Raw genomic sequence first — 25,536 nt, 5'->3', positions numbered from 1 at the left:
TCAGTATCTGAGCTGCTCTAGAGCAGCATCTCCTGATATAGATGTCCTGAAGGGAGGGGAGAGCAGTCCTGCAGCAGCGTTCTGCTGTACGCTCTCTGAAGAGCTTTTTTGTCTTTGACACAGCTGTTCCCATACCAGTATGTGATGTTCTGTGTGAAGATGCTCTCCACAGCACCTGCATAGAAAGTCCTGAGGATCCCTGGAGAGACCCTGAACTTCCTCAGTTGTCGTAGGTGGTGCAGGCGCTGCCTAGCCTTTTAGGACTGGACCTGAATGTGGGCAGATCATGTCAGATCTGAGGAGATGTGGACACTGAGGTACTTGAAGGACTATATCGTCTCCACTGGAGCGCCGTTGATGGTAATGGGCTTGTAGTCTCTGTGCTTACTCCTTCCGAAGTCCACCACCAGCTCCTTGGTCTTGCAGACGTTCAGCTCCACTTGGTTGTCCCGGCACCACGATGCCAGATTCTTCACTTCATCCATGTAGGCCGCCTCATCGTTATTGGAGATGGCACCCAACACCACTGTGTCGTCAGCAAACTTCATAATTGTATTGGAGCCAAGAGTGGCCACACAGTCTGAAGTGTAGAGGGAGTAGAGCAGTGGCGAGAGGACACAGCCCTGTGGCGCTCCTGTGTTGATGGTGCTGCTGTCGGAGACGCCCTCACCACCTGAGTTCTGCCAGTGAGGAAGTCCAACACCCATGCACACAGATGGCTGTTGTGTCCTAGATAGATCCCTCAGCTTTGTGAACAGTCTGCTGGGCACTATTGTGTTAAATGCTGAACTGTAATCAGCAAACAGCAGTCTCACATAGTTACCCTGTTTTTTGTCCACGTGGCTAAGGATGGTGTGCAGAACATGGGCGATGGCGTCCTCCGTGGATCTGATGAGTCATTAGGTGAACTGGAGTGGATCTGTGGTGTTTGGGATGGAGGAGGAATCAGTGCAACTGGCCAGTAGTTATTTAGGCATGAGGGCTTGTTGTTCTTGGACACAGGGATGATGATGATGGATCTCTTGAAGCATTAAATTGTTAAATTATTAAATTGTTCTCAAAAGCTTTGTCAGTTAGAGAACAAATAAAATAATCAAACTGAGATGCATCAAAAAAAATTCAAATTTATTCCCCCCAAAAGTCTATTTTTGCCTTTTTTTTCAGAGTGTGAGGTTAGATATATCAGCTATGATGACTTCTGAAGACATCTGAACAGTTAAATTGCCTAGATTGTCTTATCCTAAACTGATATATCTATTCAGATGTTTTTTCTTCTTTTGTGTTAAATGTGTTCAATTTTATAAGTGGACTTAATCAAATACCCTTTTGTGTTGCCTGCAGAAGTGCAGTCCAGCCGGATGTTCAATACTTTCCCAGATGAGCTCATCAATGCTTTGACCCAGGAACCTCTGACTGGCAATTTTCACAACTATGGAATTACAATAAAGGTACAGCATGAGCCTTCTTCTGACCAGTGTCGCCAAACAGAAAGTTTTACTTCCTCTGTTAGGTTTTGAATAGTTATTGTTTGGAGAAATAAAATCCCAGCCAATGATCACAGTTAGGAGCGTTCGTTTCAGCAGGGGTGTAACAGATATACTTTACAGATATATCTTTTAATCTGCATTCAGAATGAATTTGTCTGCCATGAAAAGAGTTGTCGTCATTTGAGCGGACATTAAACAAAGCATTAGTAGAAATGAAGCCCAAAAGCGAATTCTTCTAATAAATCCAAACAGTTCTGAGTATTGCATACAAGAAGGAGAGTTAAAATAATAACAAATAGAGACACTTAAATGATAACTGCTAATATGACGAATGTTCTCACAGGACTTCCAGGAAAATGAGATGCTACAGAGTTTCTTCACCATCTTGTCAACAAACATAGCTAAGAACGGAGCTCACTTTGTGTCAACTTTCGAAGGTTACAAGGTTTATTTTTTTATTTGGGAAGCTGAAGGATTTCCATGAAACAGCACTGTACCAAGAGATATATTGTTTTGTCATGGCAGGTAAAAGATATCCTTTCTACGGAGTTCAGTGGCACCCGGAGGTGAATCGTTTTCAGTGGTACAGAAAGCTGAACTTCCCTCACTCCCGTCACGCTGTGCAGTTATCGTCGCTGCTAGCTGAATTTTTTGTCAATGAAGGTAACATGACAAGCATGCATTATCAAAAAACATACACTGCTCAACAAAATTAAAGGAACACTTTTTAATCAGAGTATAGTATCAACCCAATTAAACTGGGATATTAATCTAGTCGAATAAGAAGCAGAGGGAGTTGTTAATCAGTTTTCAGTTGCATTGGTGTTACATGAAATCAACAGATGCATTTAGCTAGTTTTGCATTCAGCTAGGGTCAATGTCACTACTGGTAGCATAAGGTGATACATGGACCCTACATAGGTTTCACAGGTAGTCCAACACCTCCAGGATAACACAGCAGCTTGTACAATGACCAAAAGGAGTTGGAAGGAGCTATAGAAGGTCCTAACACATCACCAGGACTGGTATCTGCTCCTTTTTGAAACGAGGAACAGGATGAGCTGGAGTCCTACAAAATCTCTTCCAGTAGGCCACTAGTATGAATGTCTCTGACCAAACAATCAGAAACTGACCGTAGCAAGAAAGCTTGCTGTGCTCTAGAGAGCCCTGTGCCTAATGCTGAAAATAATAATTTATGAAATTATTGATGCCATAGTAATTTCACTGGCATAACCAAAAACACACAGAAAAAAATAAGTGGTAATAAAAAAACTTCTTTGTAGTGAAGTGAAACTGAGTGCTGAAGACAATGAAGACTGTCTAATGTGGCCAATAGCTGTCAGTTTCCTGTGTGTGTTGTTGTTGTGTGGTTTGTTTGTTTTTTTTAAATCTTTTATTTTTATTTTTATTTTTTGCTTTCTTTGTGGTGACCGCTATTTCCTGGTGAAACCAACTTAACTAATCAGCATCACTGATGCAAACCTTATATAAAACAGGGTGCTTATCTTCTCATGAACTGCTTTCAGAACTGTGGGTATATTTATCGCCCTGTTTTGATCAGTTTCACTTGCAGATGTGAAAAAACAACAACTTCACAGGACTCCATGCAGTGCTGTGTAAACTAGTAGCTTGCAGAACCACTTTTAGTGGCAATAGCTTAAGTAATCCTTTTGTGTGACTTTATCGGTCTGTCACGTCACTGTGGAGGAATTTGGGCCTTCTGTTCTTTACAGCAGTGCTTCAGTTCATTAAAGATTGCAGACAATTGTTTATGCACGGCTCCTTTAGGTTCCCGTGACAGGATTTCACTAAGGTTGAGGTCTGGAATTTGGGCCATTGCTACACCTTGATTCTTTCCTTTTTTCTTGTTTTTAGCCATTCTGTTGCAGGTTTGCTGCTATGCTTGGGATCGTTGTCCCAACAATTTTGGATAAAGCACGTGAAGAGTACACTATGAATTTAGACGCTTTCGATTAAATTGGCTAAGTAGAAAGGCTACACAGGCCCCACTGTGCGCTGTAACAAGAACGGGAAGTGATACTACTTACCGCAGAGCGAGCTAACACCCAGTGAGATGCAGTGATGGAGCATCACTAGTATTTGGAGTTCATGGTTAACTTGGTGACTGCAAGGCATGTAGGTCCTGTGGCTGGAAAAAGAGCACTTTGTTCCAGAAATCTTGCAGTTTGTTCAGATGCATCTTTGCAAACCTAAACTGTGCTGCCGTGTTCTTTTTAGGAAAAATGTCGCTTTGTCTTGGCAGCCCTTCCAAACAAGCTATATTTGTATCCATCAGTATACTGGCATTGTAGCATTTTAACATGGTTACTAAGGCCCGAGTACAAGATCTCTTGTTTGTTTTGTTTCTTTAAATTTCTGAGTATTGCACTTGAAGTGAATTTGCTGGGATGTCCTCTTCTGGGAAAACTATGGCACACACCTAAACGCTCCAAACTTGCAAACTGTCAAAATTTCTGCTTGTATAGAAGGGGTCTATAAAATCGTTACTTGCTGTCGATTATTTTATCAAGTGAGTTTGATTAATTGCTATTAAAGAAGTAAACGTATACTTAGTTTTAGTATGTCTGCTCTGCTTTGTTTAGCAAGGAGAAGTTTCCATCACTTTGACAGTCCTGCAGAAGAGGAATCCTCACTGATTTACAGCTACTCACCTGTCTATGTCGCAAACATCACAGCATATGAGCAGGCCTACTTCTTCTGAGCTACTCCTGCAGCTGAATGGATCTCTGCACATGTAAATGTTTATATGCTCTAGTGTCTGTAGTACGCTCGTAAAGTCTGCTGGTTTTAATCCCAGATAATCAAAAGTGCTGTTTAAACCTTTGTGCTGATTCAGAGTATATTTGTATTTCACTAAGGAAGTATTTTTGCTGGCAGTTATGGCATTACCGACCCAGAACTATTACTTTAATGGCAAAAATAACACATTAATGTGCTCGTTTATCATAGTGAAGTGTGACTGTGTTTGAAGTAGAACATCAGGATAGATTTTAGGAGAACTAGGTCCACGTCTTTTGTACTTGGTTGTCATTTAATAAACAATTTTTTAATGTGTGTGGCGTTTTTTTTAATTTTTATTTTAAGGCCAAGTGAAAAATATCTTCCAGTTCTACTTAATAATTAAGCGATCAATTTCTTATGACCAACATGGGAATCATAAATGTGTTACCTACTTTGCTCTTCAGCATAGGGGGTAACACATTTATGATGTGTGTAATGCAAAAAACTGGAAACAAAGGCTCTCAAACATCTTCAGCACACAGAAAAACAAATTAATTAGCCTTGCTGTTCCAGTACCTTTGGGGGGCACTGTGAATCTATTAAGACGTGACATTTAGAGGTGTGTGAGTGTGTGTGTGCTTTAATATACAGGTTATTATGCCACACTGGTGATTGGCTCATGAGCTACAGTGAACCAGACCCCTTGCTGTAAAACATACATGCATCAGTAAGCTGCAGACGTTAATGAGCTACAGGAAACACACCAGCCCGTCACATCACAGCGCGGATCAACCGGCCTCGCCATTGGTCTCCCCGGACGTCAGTCTGCCGGAGAGGGGGCGGGAGCAGGGTAATCGAGCCTGTGCTCTAGTTTCTCTTCTCACACAGATGCTGCCGCTGGGTCAGTGTCATGCCGTCTTTTAATAATAACAGAGTCAAAACAGCGACAGCGAGGAGAAGCTGGGGAAACACTCACATCAGCATTTCTGCTTTTTGAGACGAGCCAACGTGGACAATGTGACATAACCCAGCTGCAACTTCCGATACAAAAAGATTAAACGCCCTTTATCCACCTTTTTATTCGTCTTTCACGACCTCTTCAGGGCTGCTATTGTCTCGCTCACCTTTGACACAGCTGGCGGGCAGTCACCGGCTCTACTTGTGCGCTTCATTGCGGTCATCCATCTGCGAGGAGGCCTGCGGTTTGTTGGTAAACACGAATCGGATCCCGACGGCAAGGACTCCATCTGGTGCATTGATGCACCCGTTTCAGTGGTGTAACGGTGAGGAGTCATTTTTGTTGTTGTTTTTTGTTTTGTTTTGCTAGTCTGTGACAATAATGAACAATACGTCCTATTATTTTAGTAGGATTAAAACAGAGATTTTAGAACAAGACTGACTCAGGCCAGTGCTTTCTAAATTTAGACGTCCCCAGCGAGTGCAACAACAATGTGCAGGATCTTAACAAAGAGACACAAAATGAGTTGTCCTAAGCTGTGTGCTCGTCGCTTCATTTGTTCTTAAAAGTGTCTCTAATAATGCCACAGCGATGACATATAAACACCCTATAAACGGACTAAATGTTAAACGCACGAAATCTAGTTTCGTTAAATAGACTAATGTAAGCAGACAGCTTCATAGTAGTGGTATTAGTGATAAGTGATTTCTTGTCCACAAGCAGCTCTATACTTCGTCCTGTCCAATAAGTCAAAGTCCACGGAAAAGAAAAGTATTAACAGCAAAAGTTAGAAGTGCTGAGTGAATACTAGAAAAATAGAGAAGGACTGTTAGAGCTGCAGTATTAATAAAAAATCTTTTTTTGAAGCTGCAATGTGCACATCACCCAGTTCTAGCTTCTCAAACGTGAAGATTAGAATTATTAATTTGAAGCTTGGATGCATTATTTTTTGGCTGTAAGGCTTTTGCCACGACTGTCTGATATTTTATAGACGCAACAATCAAAGAAAATGACCAATAAAGAAAGTTATAAACTGCAGCCCTATAGATTACAACATGTTATAAACGTTGTAATCTACCTAAATTAATACACTATCCACCAAAAAGGGCGATTAGGCAATCAGAAATTTGGTCAGTTTTTGTATTGATTTGTAGGTTAAGAGTCTACCTGATCAATAAAAACCTTTATTTTGGCCTAAACTCACTCCAGAGAGTTACCCAAGACCGGTCATTGTGCTCTTTGTATAATGTTTTGCCTCTCTAGGTAATCTTGTTTGCTCTGACCCTATCTACAGTCTCTCACTTACACTCTTCACAGCTTCAGCTGATTATCTTCCAACAGGCCAAAAGTGTGAACAAAAGCAGTCACACTTAAACAAAAATAAAACCCTTCATTCCAGTGAAATTGTCTTTCAGTGTTTCTTTGTCATGGTGAGACTGGGTGAAGATGATGGATTGGGGTCTTTTTCCTCTGACTTTGCCTGTTTGAATGCACAACTACAGCAGCCTCCTCAGTGGACTGTTGGTGTTCAGACAAGAACAATTACTCCCTTTGTGCAGCAACTCGCCTGCCATTCATATTGGAAATAATACACACACACACACACACACACACACACACACACACACACACACACACACACACACACACACACACAGTATCAAAGAGTAACATTCTGCTGGAAAAATGAAGCAGTAACAGGCAGCCACAACTCTGTGTGTGTGTCAGTGTTTCTGTGATCGTGCCTATTCATTCTACTGTTTATATGTGACACATGTCGTGCTTTCATGCATGTGATGGGGAGATTTGTGCCCCAACCTACTTTCGTCTTGAAAACAGCAGCAGCCATGCAGGCAGGCCTGAGTGATTCCCCCCTATGTGAACTGCTGAATATTTGATGGGAAGCTCAGTCTTTAGCAAAGGCAGCAGCAGCAACAGCAGCAGAAAGCAGTTTTGTTTGAACACAACATATATAGGACAAAACCCCAGCAGGCATCTCATAGGAGCTGTCAGGGAAACTGCAATAGTCGAGGTATTTTACAGCTCGATCAAATCTCAGAGGGAATTTCCTGCCTTTTGAAGAATAACTCGAGAATCTCTCGGATTCTCTTTGTCCTGAAATGAGAACTTTCATTAGCTAACCTTCAGCCGCTTTCTGCATCTACTACTCCATGGCAACGGCACGCCTCATAAGATTGTTGATATATAGGTCACTGGTCATGCAAGACTTCAACCAAATCAAAAAATCACTTAATATAGCTGCTCTCCCCGCATACAAAGGTGGAGGAGGGAAATGCGACGGGATGTGACATGGTGCGCACGCACAAAGGTTTGAATGCAAATGCCCTAGATTTGGATTGTGAGTCTGCTCAGGTGATTTGTGTCATCAGCAGGGCAGTGACATGAATACAGGAGCTGACATTTACACCATTCTCTCTCACTGTGTGTGTCTCTTTGTATGCTGATGATCTTTGTGAGGCAGATTGTTTGACATGTGTAAAGAGGATGAAGTAAATTCGATCGCCTTGCATCTTTCTGTGTCTTCGGTTATATTCAGGGAATGCAGCATCAGTCTGATCCATCCACCTAATTGCAGTGTAAAAAAAATAAAACTTAATTATGAGAGAGTAAACATCTGCAATTAAAAATAAAGGGTGTGTCTTCATTTCAAAATGTGAGAAACATAGTTATCTGACATTTTATGTAGTAGAAATTTCTCTGTGTCAGATCTAAATAGAGGTGTGACAATAGTGAGTTGAAATTGTGGAACAGAAAATATTAGTAATGCATGCTTTCAGCAGGACTGTTTGAATATTTGGATTTCTCCAGTGTGTTTTATTCTGGGCAACAATATGATGGAAAAGGGAACACACTGACTTGTAGAACAACCAAAATGTACAAAAAAAAAGGACTTAATGATTTATTCAACATGATCTGAAATGAGTGACCGAGGCCTTAAACTCAAGAGGAAAGTGTTTAGTCCAGTCAGAGCCCTGTTTTTCTTTGTGAAACCCTGGTTACCATAAGAAAGACACTTCAGTGTTGGTTTCACTTTTCAGACCCGAAAGTTACACCCCTTTTTTAATCTGTTTATAATTATGAATTGTATAGATGACCAAAGAGGACAATTTGTGCACAAAAGCATTTGCAAGTAGTCACTTGTCATAAATACTTGTCAGAGGACTAGTGGAGCTGTCTATCACCATCTCTACCCCTTTTCTAGTCATACAGGAAGTAGAGAGTGTGAAAAAGACAAGCAAACTAAATTGTGACAAAGTGTGAAAGCCAGTGAGCAATCAGTATAATTACTTTGCGTGTCTTTGTAAGGAGACATAGCACATAAAAGGCTATCACCGGCAAGAATATGGGAAAAATATTTGGTAGGTGATTGGACAAACCTGCTGTTCTATCAGCTGTTGCTAAACCAAAGTAACTTTGACCTTTTATGTCAGTTGTTTCTCGTAGAATGATGTTAGCTGTGATCGCACAGACCTCACAAAAATCAAGCTCTGTAGTGAAGGCCTACCTTTAATAACTGGTAGCTGGGGATGACAATGACAGTAGCTGTATAGCACATTTCATTACACGATGAGAGGGATACTTATTGTTGGGTATTTAGTACAATGGTTTCAAATAGAGCTTAATAGGCCCTTATTAGTTAATTGCACATGTGTTGCATGGGCACATTTGATGAAAAAAGTGTTGTATGTGAAAGATATTTTTTGAAAAGGAAGGAGCATTATTAAAAATATTGTGGATTTTATTTCACCTCTTACATTTTTAAATCTCTCAAAATCTTTGTCAAATTCTGTCAGCTGTGCTACAGTTTACAACCCTGATGCAAGTTCTCGCCAGTCAGTCACATGAATAATCATAAGGCTGGCTGGTTTTGTCCCGTTTAGACTCTTTTCAGGCATTTGTGGCTTTTTGGTTAAAAATCTGGCTCAAACCTTAGTGTATCTACCATTGATTGCTTCTGGCTGAGTGAAGTGGTGGAACTTGATTTTGCAGCCATCAACGATCCTTGATTAATAGACACGCTCTGCTTGTTCAGCACGAGTGGAACCAAGAGGCGGATAGTATTGATCCCCTGATACTGCTGTTTCCACTGTGAGGCGGGAGAGGCGTCAGATAGAAATGTCAGTCTATTACTTTGGCTGCGGGAGTAACTGGAAATATCCTCATTGATTAAAAAGTGGTGCTGGAAGAAAATAATACCCACGAAAATGAAACTGGTAAAGATCTTCATCTATTCTGTTCATCCATCTCTTCAGTAAGTTGACCCATTCGGCTTTTCTTGAATTTCTGTTAAATAAACATATTTTTATAATGGTGGATGCTTAAATTAAAAATGCTCAGCCTCTCAAAGGTTGTGCTCCTTGTGAGCCAAAATCTCAGGTTTCAGGTGCTCTAATGCTCAGTTTTTGGGTGTTTTTTATTTATTTATTTATTTAAATCCTGGCTCTATGTGATGTAAATGAGAGCTAATATCATCTGTTGGTACAGAAGCCCAGCTCTTCTATGGATTAAATATTTTGTTTGTTACAGGCAGAAAATAATAGGAAGGTGGAAGGGGCTGTACCAAGGACCAGTACTGAAATTTTACAGTCACACTGCTAACCACATGACACAGTTTGGTCAAGTTAAAAAAGCCCCAGTTATGGAAAAACATGTAGTACCTAATTGGCTGTCGAAAATGTCCTTGTGACAGCTTTTGTCACTTGCAGATATCTGCAGTTTCTCTTGGTTTGTATCAACTTGTCTGCAAACGCTTGCTGCAACCACTCACCAACCAGTCTGGGAGTACACATTTCCCTTGGGACCTGCAGTTGGGTCACAACACCACTTAAGAAGCCTCTTAAAGGTAAATATCAATCATTTGGTCCTCTGAGGCATACATAGCTCCTCTCATAGAGTCTAGAAGTTAAAATTAAATTAAAATATGGTGCTGAAAATCGGTCTTTCCTATGATGATGGAGGGCTTGTCAGTCCTGCACAGGATTAGTAAGCACAGACAAATAACACACGAACACCCACAGACAGAGCAGAGCAGACGGAGTGGGTGTTAAATTTGTTTCAGGCTAAGTTTGTTGCAGTTTGTTTTTACATTAAATTTGTTTCCATGCGTGTGCCCTGGAAGGCCAAAAGTGTCTCTGTGAAAGAGCACACGGGCTAAGTTCACTGATTAGCGCCTTGTCTCTGGGTGAATATGCTAATCAGTGAAATCAGCTGCTTGGTGTCTGATGAAAATGAAAACCTGCAGACTCTCTCAGCTTTCTGCCTTGTTGCTGCTCTAATCTGGACATGAGAAGCCTGAGTGCGACGAGTACTGCGTGAGCTCCACTTCACTATCACTCCCTGGGTTAGCATGACCCTGATCTCACAAAGCTCCTTCTCACATGCTGACTTCTCATTACTCACTCAGATGCACAAAACACATAGTGTGCTCTCTGCGTCTCTGTTTATCTAACTTAAAAACAGCTTGTCAGTTCATGCTTGTGTGGATTTAAGGTTATTTCCTGTTTATTATTTTATTAATGTATATAAAGGTCAGACTTTAGACTGATTTAGTTATTGGGATAGCAAAACTGGATAGCACCTAATTCAAATACTGGGGGGTATTATCAGTCGCTTATCGGTAGTTTATTTACACAAATTGCTCATTTTGAACTTAATGTCCTGTTTTTGAGCATAAGTCACTGTTTCCTGCTGCTTTAAGAGTCAGCTCAGAATTTTCTGTCTTTTTTTTTCTTTTTTACAGAACACAGCTATGTGCTCCGTTGCATGTTATTATTGAAAACAGCTTGTCAAGCAGAGATCTGGTTACATAGCGCTCCATTTGTGGAGATTTCACCACATCTTCCTCTGCAGCTATGCCCTGGAGTCACACTACCAGGCTTCACAATTGCTAATGAGTCCTCATTTGTTTGGGGATTTTGAATTATATGATATGCAATTACGCTGGGTGGTGCTGTTGGCGATTAACCAACTGTTTAATCCTTTAGGGTAGATGCAGATGAGCAAATAAACAGTTAAATTAACCAGTTACTTACAGCTATTTCAAACATTTCAACCAAGGAGACTACAGTGGCTTTGGTATAAAAATAATAAACACCCCTGATCAAATACTGAAAACTGTGTGCGGGGTGCAGCATCAAAGTAGGAAGGATAAATAAAGCATGGCACGTTGCATAGGTTACCATCTCTTCTGATTGGTTCATGCTGCAGTATTCTTCAAAAAATGTTCAGTGCTGCATTTGTGCTATATTTGCACAAGTATCAGCAGATTATATGGACACTATTGTCAAGAACAGGAAAGGTTACAGATTCACTGATTCTTGGTGTGTGAGTCTCAGAGTCTGAAAACTGCTTGTTAACAGACAAAACATTTGTTACATATATATATGAAAGTACATTAAAACCATCACATGTGCACAGTGGCAGTCTAACCCACCTGCCTGTTGCGTTTAAAGGCTCGGGATGTGGATTCTGGTTGAGGTTCACAATGCAGGTCTGAGCCTCAGAAAAGAGATGAGGTTACAGGTTGCATTCAGTTTTTGTTTTGCGGTATATTCGTGTGTGTGTGTGGGTGTTATTGTTAGTGTTAGTGTCAGGCTTTCAGTGTTTAGCTGTTTCATGCTATATCCTTCCTGTAAATTTGCTTTTGTTGTTGTTTTAGGGTGCTTCTGTGGTCTCGGACTCGTTTACTCCAACAAGTCGTGCACCATGCCGCCCATCACCTTCCAGGATCTACCTCTCAACATCTACATGGTGATCTTCGGGACAGGCATCTTTGTCTTCATCCTGAGCCTCATCTTCTGCTGTTATTTCATTAGGTGAGAGGCAACAGAATCGTACAGCAAGACCAAAGTCTTAATCCACTTCAAATTAGGGCAGAGTTTGTAAGAATTGTTTTCTCCTTGTTTCAGATTCTAGATGTGTTAACAGTTCACAGCAAAACAACATTATATAAATGATATATAACTCCTCTTGCATGTGGTGCTATTTATCTTTCAGAACTGTTTTGGTGAGGATTGCCCAGTTAGACATCTGCTTTCCCTTGATTAGAATTAAATAAGAGGAGTAAGGATAAAATTGTGAATTACTGAGTTATTGAACGGAGGTGGTGACACCAGCTATGAGCCAGGCAGCCCTCATTTGTCAGAGTGTGGCAGTGTCTCACCAAGAATTCACTGAATGGCTGTTGTGACCATAATGACCCACTCCTGATTCATACCTGGGGCGATCGTGGCTCAAGAGTTGGGAGTTCGCCTTGTAATCGGAAGGTTGCCGGTTCGAGCCCCGGCTTGGACAGTCTTGGTCGTTGTGTCCTTGGGCAAGACACTTCACCCGTTGGTGGCCAGAGGGCCCGGTGGCGCCAGTGTCCGGCAGCCTCGCCTCTGTCAGTGCGCCCCAGGGTGGCTGTGGCTACAATGTAGCTTGCCATCACCAGTGTGTGAATGTGTGTGTGAATGTGTGGATGACTGGATATGTAAAGCGCTTTGGGGTTCTTAGGGACTAGTAAAGCGCTATATAAATACAGGCCATTTACCATTTTATTATATTTCTCTAGAGGTGCATGTCAGGTTATGTAGGGTTTGAAAAGGAGTCTGAATCAGGCATAAGTTGCCCATGCAAACATTGGTAAACCTCTAAAACTTGTTGTGTATTTGTGTCTGGCTAAAGAAGTCATATGCAAAGGCTGTGTTGATGAACGTGGCGCCGTGATGTTTTTAAGTGCAAAAAGAAAATTCTTAAAAATCACTGCTCTGTACTGCGAGTAATGCATGAGTAATTCTACCTTGCTTAGGACCAGACGAGTTCTGTTTTTTGTAGGAACATGCTCAACTGGATCAAATGAAGTGCAGCATCAGGTTGGGGACCGCTGATGTAAAATATACCTGACTACAAGAATTTAGCTCACATTTTCAGAAAATGCTTCATAGTTTAATCAGATTCATAGTAAATGGACTTGTTCTCATAAATTGCTTAATCACCCATTTATACAAGCACTTTCTCCTAACTAAGTGCTTTCTATTGCACACATTCACACTCCGATGAATTGGAGCGCAATTTGGGCTTCAGTATCTTGCCCAAGGACATGCATGCAGACCAGGGCAGCCAGAAATTGAACCGCCAACCTTCCGATTAGTACATGATCTGCTTTCCCTCCTGAAATACAGCCAAACAATGAATACAGCCAACTCTCAATTCGAGTAACATAAATTACCCCCCACAAACAAAGACTTCATATTCAGCTCTGCTCAGACAAACTGTAAGTTCTACTAATTCAGTTATACACTTATAAACATGCCAGAGGGATAATATTGACCCTATTAAGCAATAGGAAATAATGCAATGGGAAATATAAATGCCTCTAAATTATTTGTATACATTTATTTTAGTTGGAAAACAAAAAAACACATAAAAGGTTCTCATGATAAATCATCAGGAAAAGTTAAGCATGTGTGATTGTAGGCATTGAATTCCAGCCTAAACCAAACTACGCCACCGAGACCAACGTCGTAATCCCTAAATATGTCCACTGTAGAGACATTGTATGTGTGTGGAGGCAAGAAACACACTGTAGGAGGGACTGAGGTTAAAAAAAGAGGAACAGGGTGACCTATCCTGCTGTTGACTGTGAACTCCCTGATGAGTTGAGGATGGGAGGACGGGATGTGAGGCAACAGGAAGCCTCCCGTCACAATGTGTGAAGACAGCAGTGAGGAAAGGAGAAACTGTGTTCAGAATAAACACGGCATAAATAGTGCACAGTTGGAAAACATAAAGCCATCATACATGAAGGTCCACAGTGAACAAAAAGGAAACGTCAGCACCTGCTGTAGGGATTGTGTTTCATCTTGAGCTCTCTCTGGATGACTAAGCATCTGTTTTTGGAAAATTGCTTGATGTCTCATAATGTGGTGTGCTATTGTTGGACATTTAAATGAATTTGAAATGTTCAAATTTTAGTGTTATCATAATGCCAGAGAGTTTAAGACATTTTCTGTCTGGAAGACAGGCAGGACGAATGTGCTGTTCAGTAAAGACGGACGTCAGCGAGAATCTTGATTCGCATTTGTGCAGATAACATCCCGCCTCTGTTCCTCAGTCGTTTTAATTCTTATAATTAAATATAATGGAAATCTAGTGAAATAAATTTCATCACTACACACCTAAATTAATCTAAACCTAAAGTTAATTTCCTTAAGACAAAATATTGTTATCCCAAAAGGCAATTCAGCAGAGGTGGCAAAAGTACACACATTTGTCACTTAAGTGGAAGAAAAGATTGTTGTTTTATAAAATTCTCTGGTAAAAGCTGAACCACAAGTGAAAAAGTACAGGCTCTGAAATATACTCAGTGTTCTTTGAGTATTTTAAGGAGTTTGCATCCACTCTTATGTCCAAACTACGACAATGTTTTTAAAAGAGGCCAAAAAAACCCAATGAAATAACTAAAAAAAATCATTGCATTTAAAAGCTGCTTTCAGCATCTCCCTTTTACACAAGGAGGTCACCACAGCAGATACCTCCGCATGTTTGACTTGGTAGATTTTCTTTTTTATATACACCAGATCCTCCTTTTAACACAACCCCAATAGTGTTACTGCATCCTTCCAGAATCAAACTGTGGATCTTCTGCTTGTCAGGAAAATATGTAAACTCCTACACCACAGGAGAAGCTATTAAATGACGAAAATGTTTCTTTAAATATGTGCTCATTTGAGTTTGATGCTGGCAACATATTCCAGAAAGTTGGGAATAAGGGCGTATTTATGTCAGATTGTATCTACAAGCGTGCATCTCATTTCCTCCTCTGCTGCCTGAAAATAGTAACAAAGAAGTCCTGTTCTTTTGGTTATGTTCAAAAGGAAGCAGATTGTGTTTGATGCCTTTTTTTCATCTTAATTCTTTCTTCTTTTAAAAAGATATACACTCACCACCCCTTTATAAACGTATAAGATACACCCTTTTGCCATCAGGAATGCCTTAATTCTTTGTGGAACGTATTGAACTAGTTGCTGGAAACATTTCTCAGAGATTTTGGTCTATATTAACATGACAGCGTCACACAGTCGCTTCACATTTGTCAGCTGCACATCCATGATGTGAATCTCCTGTTTCAACACATCCTAAAGATGCTCTGTGCTTTATTTGAAGTCACCATCATTTTAAAGAAACGCGTTTGAGATGACTTGAACTTTGTTGCGTATTATCCTACTGGAAGCAGCCAGAAAGTGGGCATAGATCAACATTTTCTGAAATAATCAGCCCGGACCAACCGGCACTAACAACCAAAACCATGTTCAAAGTCACTGAAGTCAATTTTGATGCTCTGTTTGAGCTTCAGCAGGTTGTCTTGACCATATCCACATGGCTAAATGCATGTGGTTGAAGGATTCAATATTTGTGCTCAGGGGCAGTTGAACAGGTGTACCTAACAAAGTGACCTAAAATGTACGCATACATATAAAAAAAATTCTTTTAAAAAAAGAAGAATTATCATTGAGTAATTCTTTTAAACTTAGTGTTTGCACCAAAAATGGAAGTGATATCAAAATCAGTAGCAATAGTGATAATTATGAAAATAATAACACTAATGATAGGCGCGCACACACACACACACACACACACACACACACTGTAATACTGCGGCACCACAGAACAAGAAGGAAGGCCATTATTACAAGCTGTCCTAACAATGACAAGTATAGCCGATGTTAAAAACAACAACAACTATGCACTAATGGGTAAGAAAAAACAAAAAATAAAAAACAATCATAAAGCAGCATGAAAATGATCATTCATAAACCACCATCCTCTGAACAGATTCATTACAAACACTAATGGAAAGCGTTTGAGGCGTGCATTTTTCCTCTGCGTCTCTCGCTGATGTGCTTGCTCCCTAAAGCGAACCCTAGCTCTAAATGGACTTTGTGGCGAGATTAATCTTTCACTTTTTGTATTCAAGATCTGGAATAACTTTGAGCCTCAACCATTAAGATCAGCAGCTATAATGATAAATTGTAAGTGGTAAATATTTGTTTCAGTTTGGACTGACTCATGTTCACATGCTGAAGACACGCTTCTTTGATTGAAAATGTTTTCTGTGACCTGGCTTCACCACTAAATTGAGCATCAACTCTGTCTGAAAAAGCTCAGATCCTTCCTGTTTCTCTTAAAGCCCTTTCTGAAGGATCGTAACCAGCGACTCACTTCCTTTGGCTCCATTAACATGCTGAAGGTACTCTTGGGTGGGAGTGTGATTGTGAATTCATTTATAGACCGGGTGATTCATAACATGAATACTGAGTGATGAAAGGCGCTCTGTGTTAGGGGGCAGGTCTCCTATTATCTCTTTCAGACAGGCTCTTTTCTTAATCCTGTGTGTCATCGTGTTTGTGATGTACAGCTGTAACATTAGATTGAGACCTAAATATCTATGCCCGCCCACCACTATTAAAACTGTTCTAATTTTTAAGATGTGGTGGTTAAAGTTTGCTAAGATTTAGCTTTCTTTAGCAAATACACGCCACTTCTTGCACAGAGTCGAGATCTTCGCAGCTGTACCTGTAAAGTACAAGGCCGAAAAGACACAAGTGTTCCACACCAAGGGCACGCCAAAAATATCACAACTTTAATTACGTCCCCATCTGGTCTTACAGTGCAGTACAGGGTTTGTACTCAGCAGCACAGCAGCTAGTCAGAGAGATATTTTAAGATCCACGAGGATCAAGAGGGAGGTGGTAATGTGTTTTTGTCCAGACAATAGAATGACTGAGGAGAGATATTAAGCTGTTAAGTGAATGGCTTTCTAAAATAAACTTTAATTTGCTGGGAGAGATCTTGGAGAAAACCCCAGAAAAACAACAAGAACAGCAACAGACAGTTAATTTGAAAACATGGAAATATAAATGGTTACTCGTCTACGCCAGCCTTTTACATCCATACTGTGCATCTAACAACAGTTTAGTCTCAAACTGAGCTTCTTAAACCTCGTCTGTCATCATTAAACTGACGTCATCTCGCTTGCATACACTCTGAAGACAGATTGAGTTTAGCAAAAATAAAAGGATGATTATATCAGAAATGCTACAGCAGCAAGAAGGGCATGCTGGAGGTCATCTACTGTGAAAACAGAGATGCAGTCAGCGGTTTTTCTAGCTGTCCTTGGTGTCAGATGATGACGCTTGCACCGGGGGATGGCGGGGTTCAGCACCACGGCTGTGCTTGCTCACATGTGGTGCAAAAGAGCCCAGATACTGGGGTAATCCAGGTTTATCACGTCTTTCAGTCGTCTCAGTCTGTCCAGGTTGATCTGTTGAGTGCCAGATGTTCAAAATAGTTGGTACTTCCTGTGCAGTAGACTTTAGGTGTAGTCAAGCAAGTTGTTGGCAGCCTCGGGGTAGTTATTTTTTAACCTCTATTGAATGAATGGGGAGAGATCCATAACCTTTATTTCAAAGGTCTCCAGGATATAAAAAAGGTTACTTATGGAATACATGGAAATGAAAACCTCTTCAAATGGTTTCTGACTTTGCCCCAAAAATAAGAGTTAAACTTTTTTTTTTCTTCTGATACGCATGCAGAAAGTTACACGATACTACTGCTTCGTTAGTCGAGAGTGCTGACCTCAACCTCTCTGGCTTCACTTTACTGATAAAAAGCCATGCTAATAATGTAATGTACATTTATTTATATGCCTACTACGATAGCAAGTAGATATGCCTGCTGTGCACACGTTTCCCAGTTTGAATGTTGACTGGCAATTATTAAATTCTCCTTTCCTTTTTGAGGAATCTGCTCTCTCTCTTTCTGTCTCTCTCTCTATAGCACCTCTTTTTCCTATCAGCAGCTTGTTTTCTGGGCTTGGAAGGGTAGATGTAGGTCAGTCATGCAGTTACCATGGCTTGTCTAGCAAACGCGGTTTTTGGCCACTGTTGCTTCCATGCAGATTAGTCTTGGAAAGGATCTCAGCCCGGGGGATCTGATCTTCCCAAGAGATCATCTTTTTAAGGCACAAGATGTTAGCAGTGCTTTGTTTTTTTAAATATACCTTTTGTATGGCGTCCATGTTTGTGCCCCATCGAGCATGGCGACGACAGATTACCACAGTGTATGCACCAGTCTTGGTGCCAACTTTCGGGTATTACAAGACTGTAGTTGGAGGAGCGTGCGAAGCCAAAATGGGTGAACTTTGGTTGGAACACCATTCGTTAAGAAGGGGGAGGGAAAAGAGACTGTTTGCCTTAGGAAGCCAAAGGCATGGTATTTATGTTTAGGGCATGCTGTATGGACTCTTGGCTTAGTGCAGTCTTGGAGTCATGGTGGAGCTCACAGATTTGGCAGCTTCTCATTTTTGTTTGGGCCTGTAACTGTTTTCTGTCATTGTTGCACTCCAGGTATACTTCATCTTTGAGTCCATGTCGAAGATGACTCTTGGTTGGTAATACTTGCTTGGTCGGGACCTTTACAGTTTTAACTCTGCTCAGATTGATGTAGAAGTACTGATCCTTGTACTACTCGGTTGCTTATGGTGGTGGTCTTTTCAGCTGTGTTAGTTTGAGTTTTATGTTCGCTGACGTTCTGCACATAAGAGGGGCTCTTCATTTTCCCCAGGTTATACTGACAAAGGACTTTATGTCACAGAAGACGGCCTGTGCTCACTCGACCTTTTAAGACTCTCATGAGTATTTTTGGTATTTTTAGCTGGGGTTTTTTGAATGAAAGATTTGTGTCCAACTCCCTTTAATGAGGAATTCCACCTGATTGGTATGGATAGTATCTTTTTTTTTTTATTTACGTAAAAGTCTCTGTGTAGTAGGGTTGGAATTATTGATTAAGTTGTTTCTGGCTAATCAATTTATTGCTCTGTTTAAATCATATCAGGGAATAGTGACAGAAGGTAACTGTCATGGAACAACATGGAACAAAGTGGAATGCCAAGGAAACTAGCCAATTTATACAAACTCATTTAAAAAAGTGTTCAAATATTTAGCCAGAATTATGTCAGAAGCTTGTTCATGACTAGCAATTTAATTAAATGTAACATTTAATCAAAAATTAGTGGGGGTGTATGTATATATTTGAGCCTGAATATATACTTTTGATTGATTGGAGAAAATCCGAAATAAATTAAAATTTGAAATTGAAATGATCAAAAGTCCAAAATTATCATGGCATTCATGCCTTTTTCACCACTGCTGTATCCTTAAAATCTGAATGATATTCAGTATTAAAGACTAAGCAAAGTAACTTTTTAATTTTTGTCAGTTAAAGTTTATGAAAATGTTTCTGATGCGATTATTTTAATGCAACTGTAGCAGATTAGCAGATCAATTTATTAACTAAGTAATCGGCTTGGAATTTACTGTAAAAAGTATTTCAAACATATATTTCAAAGGTGTAGCAATGCGAGCATTTAACCGTGTTTTGTAACACTGTAACGGGTCTCATATTTGAGCACACAATAAAGCAGGACATGGCATGAGAGGCTTTGACGTTTGTCGAGAGGAATTTTAAGTCTTGCAGATGTTGCTGCACAATGGTTAGAGGGAAACACAGAAATCTCTGTCATGGCGCCCCTTTCATCCACTTCACATCATTATTCGAGCATGGGAAACCTCAACAAGAAAAACGTGTATCCTCACATTGTTCACGTGGAAAAATGTTAGGAGTAACTGTTCTAAACACTACAACCAAATTTCATTAACAATGAAAAAATTGTCAGTTCTTTACTGTAAGCGCTGAATCACTGCTTAGGGGGATATCATCATAGATAAACATTTAATTTGTTCTCAGATGTTGTCGCTGCACGTACTTTCAGGCCCAATTTACGGACAGCGACAGACATTTGGTCCATGTTCGGTTGGTTCAAAAACAAGAGGCCAAAAATAACCTCTTGAATAGACACTGCTCGCCAAGTGATAAAGATCTCTCCATTGTTGGTTTCAGGGGTGGTGCGGAGTTTCAAAGAGGCAACATACTCATTAGCTTGTTTGTGCATGTGTGTGCGCATAAGTGTGTGTTAGCATTTTTGAATGTAGTTGCATGATTACTGAAGTGAGTGAACAATGTGTCTGTGTGTAATTATCCATAAACACTGTCCAAACTATTTTTTAATCTGAGACCAACAACCTGATGACAAGACGTCAGTTAAAAATCGAGTTTTATGTGTAAATATTCTATTTTTGGTCTACTCTATTTACTTTAATCAAGTGGTTGATACATTTTTTATTAAAGTTTATTAGTACTGGGAATATATGCGAGTATATGGCATGAACTGATGCCATACACCTCAGTATTTTTAGCATAAGCTACAATTTGAAATCCCTGTAAGACTGAAAAATACATAAACCACAGCTACAGATACAGAAACTGATTAGGAAACTACAGGCAGAACAAATGAAGAGCACAAACAGTAAGAATGCATCAAGAAGCACCCATTCATGGCTAATTGCCTTTTTAAAACTGTTTAATTAATTTAAAATGAATCAGCATTCACTTTGGGTTCTGCATGTAAGAAATCCCAATGTTGGATTCACATGAGAGTACCTTACAGTTCCTTTTGGACATTCAGTGTCTTTCTGAGCCTGAAACTCTTAAGTGGAACCACAAGGGACAATTATGCAATCTTGCTCTCATAACTGTGTGACTAACTGTGTCATTAAGGGCCCGCCTGTTGTAGCTACTGACTATGACAAGAAGGTTACACAATAAGTTAAATATGAAGAGATTGCAGGAAGATCATTAAGCTATTTTCAGCATGAAATTGTCTCTAATAAGTCTAAGCATCAGTAAGCTTGCTTTTTCAACCTTGTCCCACATTGACATGCTTCTCAAAAACCATTTGCACATTGTCTATTTATTCTGGTTGCATACAGAAAATATGAGCAGTCAATATGATACCATATATTTGTGCAGACAGTACTTCACTAGCCCTTTAAAGCCAAGCGTATTGTATTTGATACATGTGTTTTTGTGAGTTTTTGAGACTTCTACATCATCAGCGTGACCTTTTTTGGCCCTCAAAAACTGATATAAATTGCATGTCACATTTTTAATGACTAAATTCCAAAAATATGGCTAATGTAGCAAATGTGATACAAATTAAAAGTCATACATGCAGATTCAAATCTGATATATATTTTTTTATATTTTTTTGTCTAAAAGGTACAACAAACACTCCATTATCAAAAAATTAAGGATTTCTGGCAGTTAGTTCATGGTTAAATAGATATTTATAATCTTGATTATTTTTGGAGGCTTTTTGCTGTTATTTGATCTTACAGTGAAGATTAGATAGAAAAGTGGGGAAACAGACAAAGCCTCAAGTCAGAGTTGAACCCAGGCTACTAAATTTAACCTCAAGGTATGTGGTTGCTTAGTAACATCAGGGCTAAACCAGCAACCCTAGGTATTTATTGAAAAAGTTAAGGATGTTAATAAAAGTCTTATGAAGAGGGAGCTTTTATCTGTTTCCTTATTTCCTGCCATATATACATCATTACAGTGAGCACATTAAGGGGTTTATCCCATCTTGGAGCTGCATGATGTCAGAGTCACACAGAGAGAGCACAGCAGCCCACCCAACTGCTTCTTAAACCTTTTGTTTGGGAGGGGGAGCCAATCAGAAGAAAATTAGGGTCCACTTTAAAGTAAACGAAGATTATTTTGATCAATGAATCGTGCAAATCTATTTAAAAATAAAAATTTGCCTCTAAAAAAGAATTTAGATTTTCTTACAGGTGTACTTTAAGACAGAAACCAAGAAATGCATGCACACTGTGGTTAAAGGAACATTCTTTAAGGAACAAATTGCCAAAGTTTATTTATGTGTTTCTCCGCTCATCCACAGCAAACTACGACACCAAGCACAGAGTGAGCGGTTTGGATACAGAGAGGTAAGACTGGTGTTGATAATTTAAGATATTTAGGCTGTTAATTTTTTTAAAAGCATTACTTTAAAAAATATCTTGTGTTATTCCTACAGGTAGTTTTAAAAGGAGATCCAAAAAAGTTGAGTCTTCATGGGGTAAGAATGAAATTTACATTTCTACCTGTTTGCGTTCAGCTTTAAGCTGTTGAAGCAGGATAATTTAATCTAACGACTGTCCTCTCCCGCTTCCTTCCGTCTGTCACTCACGCAGCAGACGTGTGCTGTGTGTCTGGAGGACTTCAAAGTGAAAGACGAGCTGGGAGTGTTGCCATGCCAACATGCTTTCCACAGGAAGTGAGTAGAGCACAGTGGAGTCTTTCTTCACACTCGCTTGCCAGTTTGCACCTGCTAGGGCTTGGTAAAGTGAAAATGGTCACGTCTGATGTGAAGTCCACTGATCAAAAGTTAAATGGAAATTTTTGGTGGAGTACTCGTCATCATTCATTCATGTCTTGGTTCCTGCTGAGGATCCCAGCATGCACATCAGACAGAGCTAGTCTGAAGACCTTGCAGAGGAGGCAAAGCTATATCCTTGTGCTTTCAGTTGTCTAAAATTGAAATGCTTCTTAATGTGAGAAGGTTTTTTTTTTTTTACTGGGTTCTGTGAGAAGAGTTTAAAAGCAAAGAGGCCTTATCAGAGGAGCAATTTGATATTCTGGGCTAGCAGCCTTGGGCTACAGTAGTTTTGGTATGAATTGCTAAACATTCTCTACTTCATGGTTTAACTACAGTCAAAGGCAGCAGGACATTATTTTGGTTTCTTAAGACTCTCTTACAGAAAGATAGAACTGAAAAAGCTCTGTGAGTCAAATATTGCAAGTAAACAACCATATGTGGGTTGCTGCTATTGCCTAAAGACATTTGTGTCAAGCATTCCTGAGATGACACTTGCATTAGGAGATAGATGTTGCAGAGGTGGCGCAAACAAACTTGTCTGTGTGGGGGTTTACCTCTCATATAGGACGTGGGGTTTTTTTTTTTGTTGTTGTTGTTTGCTTGTTTTTGTTTTTTTTAACTTTTCCAGTGGTTTGTTGAGGTTTAGGCACCAAAACGGCTTTGTCAGAGTTATGTCACTTTTCTAGGTTTCAAGGATATGTACGTCCATATCATTATTATTCTTGAACACTTCTACACTTCATACAAGTTTCCGAATAATCGGCTTCGGTGCAGCCTTTCATTTATTCCCCTCTCTAAAATGAGCCATAGCTCCTCCCCTTTTAATTCTTCCTTTTTCTGATTGGCTCCAGCTCACAAACAGAAGGTCTGAACTGCAGACACGTGGAGCTGCTGTGCTCACAGCCAGAGCTGCATGTATCTGCCGATTTTTAGGATCATCTGAAGCCTGAGCTTTTGGCAGACAGGTATTATTTGTATATGCTCTGATCCCATTATTTGAAACTCTGGTCTTGTTTAATATAAGCATCCTTCATTTATTGCACACAGCTTTAGTTGGATCAATTCAGATGGCCGAAGAGATTTCTTGGTTTTAAAACATGACTCTAGGAGCAGCTTGCACAAGTGACCCGTCCAGCTGTTTTCTCAGTAAGAAGAGCTTCAGTAAGATGTAGCATACTTAAAAATCTATTACCATGACCACTGGGAAAACTGTGGGGAACCTGATTCCATCCAAAGGTAACAGAACCTTCATACCAGCACCAGCAAAGCTAAAGCACATTCTGCTTGTCCATCCCGTAAACTGTAAAACCGACACATTGGGGAGACTGTGCATATGTCTATTTTCGGTCCAACTTTCTGCAGTCTTGTCATCACTGTGAGACGACCAGCACAGGCTCCAGGAATTAACGGCCCCCAGCCTAGAAATAGTTTCTGCAAATGCTGCTTACGCATGAATGGCGACAGCATCGCATTTTGATTGCTGGTGGAAGTGAGTTCTAAAGGGCTCTCACATACTCATGCATGGGTCATAAGCTTGCCACTCTGTGAAAAAATGACCAAGCTGTTAAACATTGAAGATTTTGTTGAAGTTAGTCCAGCTTTCTTTTTCCTCATTCCTGTCCTGTCTGTGTTCCTCTATGCAGGTGTTTGGTAAAGTGGCTGGAGGTGCGCTGCGTCTGCCCCATGTGCAACAAACCCATAGCCGGCCCGCCCGAGCAGCACCACAGTATAGGAACTCTGCTGGATGAACTGGTATAACCTCTCAGCCTCAACCAGCCTGGTTGGGACGCCGACGCCTGGCCAAACTAGCTGGTGTGAGTTACAGACCATCAGGAAGAGGGAGACCGCTTTGCTGTTTAAACACGGCAAAGCACAAAAATGAACTGAAGGATGCTGTTGCCTAGCAACAATCTCCATGATAGCAACACAACACCTTGTGGTTGAGATTATCTTCAGCCGCCCACACATCACTCCAGCCCTCTCCTTTCACGATCCCGTTCTACATGCCTTTTCTCCACGTCCCTCACATCCTCTCTTGTTGGTTCGACTGAGGTTAACAACAGCACTGAACGGAGGGCAGTTTTTTCTCACTGAAGTGGACAAATGAGTGTTGATGAACAGCGGTGCTCGCAAGAAGATGCCGATCCCCCCTGAGTGTGTATCAATGCTGCCTGTCATGTGCTACCTGGGGTTAAATATTATCCATATTGGCTGAGTTATTTAAAACTCAAATGGGAAAAATGATTCCATTACGTGGCACTCCATGAATTTTTTTCAGTTGACAAGTTTTGAGACAAAATTATAGTTTGTGTTTGACATTCCCAGCAGTAGCTCAAGGTCAGTTTTTAAGATGCAGTAGAAAAGAAGAACAAACTGCAGCCGAGGAGAAAAAATATCACTGTAGCAAAGAGGGCTTAATAAAACTAAGAAATACTTTTTTTATGATTAAATTGAGGTCATGCTGCTTAAAATTCAAGGAAACGGTTATTCATATTGCATTTATTCAGATGAACTCAGAACAGTGGTAGAAAAAGAGCGGGACATGAAGCTGCCCTTGCTCACGTGTAGCACGCAAAAGGTGATGAATTTACTAGAAATGTTCTGAAAGGCTGAGCTGAGGCGTGGTGCCTAGGTTTAATGTGCAGAAGAGCCGTTTGCTGTGAATCCTCCAGACAGTTGGCTGCTCTATATATAGAAAAAAGTCCAGGACTGCCGAACGTTTGTAAAAACAGCCTTCGAGATGCAGCTCCAGCTTTCGTCCATGTGTGGTAAACGTCTGCATCAAGTCTCTTACAAACCAGTTATTTCTGATATAACGTCTAAAATCCATACTGGTGCCAACCCTTACAGTACCACAGGCTCTAGATGTTTTCTGTTGTTGTTGTTCAAGGGGATGTTTTATTGTCCTGTTGTGTTCTCATGTTAATATAGAAGGAACACATCCTGACGTTCACGGTAACAGTTTTGTTGAAATGTGTTGAAAGGTTTTTTATTTTTAGGTTTTGCAC

At 40.3% G+C, this 25,536-nt stretch overlaps 2 protein-coding genes across 3 annotated transcripts in view; both read left to right on the top strand.

Moving 5' to 3' along the window:
- Positions 1-4,558, top strand: part of LOC102198459 (gamma-glutamyl hydrolase) — an 8,037-nt gene extending 3,479 nt beyond the window's left edge. The window contains exons 7-11 of the mRNA XM_013913052.1: positions 849-903; positions 1,342-1,448; positions 1,831-1,924; positions 2,013-2,150; positions 4,091-4,558. Of these exons, the coding sequence (XP_013768506.1) occupies positions 849-903; positions 1,342-1,448; positions 1,831-1,924; positions 2,013-2,150; positions 4,091-4,209 (513 nt within the window). The 3' untranslated portion in view covers positions 4,210-4,558. The remainder of the gene's footprint in view (positions 1-848; positions 904-1,341; positions 1,449-1,830; positions 1,925-2,012; positions 2,151-4,090) is intronic.
- Positions 4,559-5,074: 516 nt separating this feature from the next.
- rnf122 (ring finger protein 122) lies at positions 5,075-24,913 on the top strand. Of its 2 annotated transcripts, none has more exons than XM_005741756.1 (6): positions 5,075-5,512; positions 11,867-12,023; positions 22,052-22,097; positions 22,187-22,228; positions 22,347-22,426; positions 24,172-24,913. In XM_005741756.1, exons 1-6 carry the CDS (start codon positions 5,488-5,490, stop codon positions 24,284-24,286), a joined length of 465 nt encoding a protein of 154 aa, XP_005741813.1. In that variant the 5' UTR covers positions 5,075-5,487; the 3' UTR covers positions 24,287-24,913. The 2 variants fall into 2 exon arrangements, with proteins under 2 accessions (XP_005741813.1, XP_005741812.1); XM_005741755.1 differs by having other exon boundaries at positions 22,344-22,426.
- Positions 24,914-25,536: the final 623 nt, after the last annotated feature.

This window comes from Pundamilia nyererei, unplaced genomic scaffold (assembly GCF_000239375.1).
Source record: "Pundamilia nyererei isolate P.nyererei 1_Seehausen unplaced genomic scaffold, PunNye1.0 scaffold00113, whole genome shotgun sequence".
Taxonomy (NCBI): domain Eukaryota; kingdom Metazoa; phylum Chordata; class Actinopteri; order Cichliformes; family Cichlidae; genus Pundamilia; species Pundamilia nyererei.
This window is presented reverse-complemented; position numbering and strand designations above follow the sequence as displayed.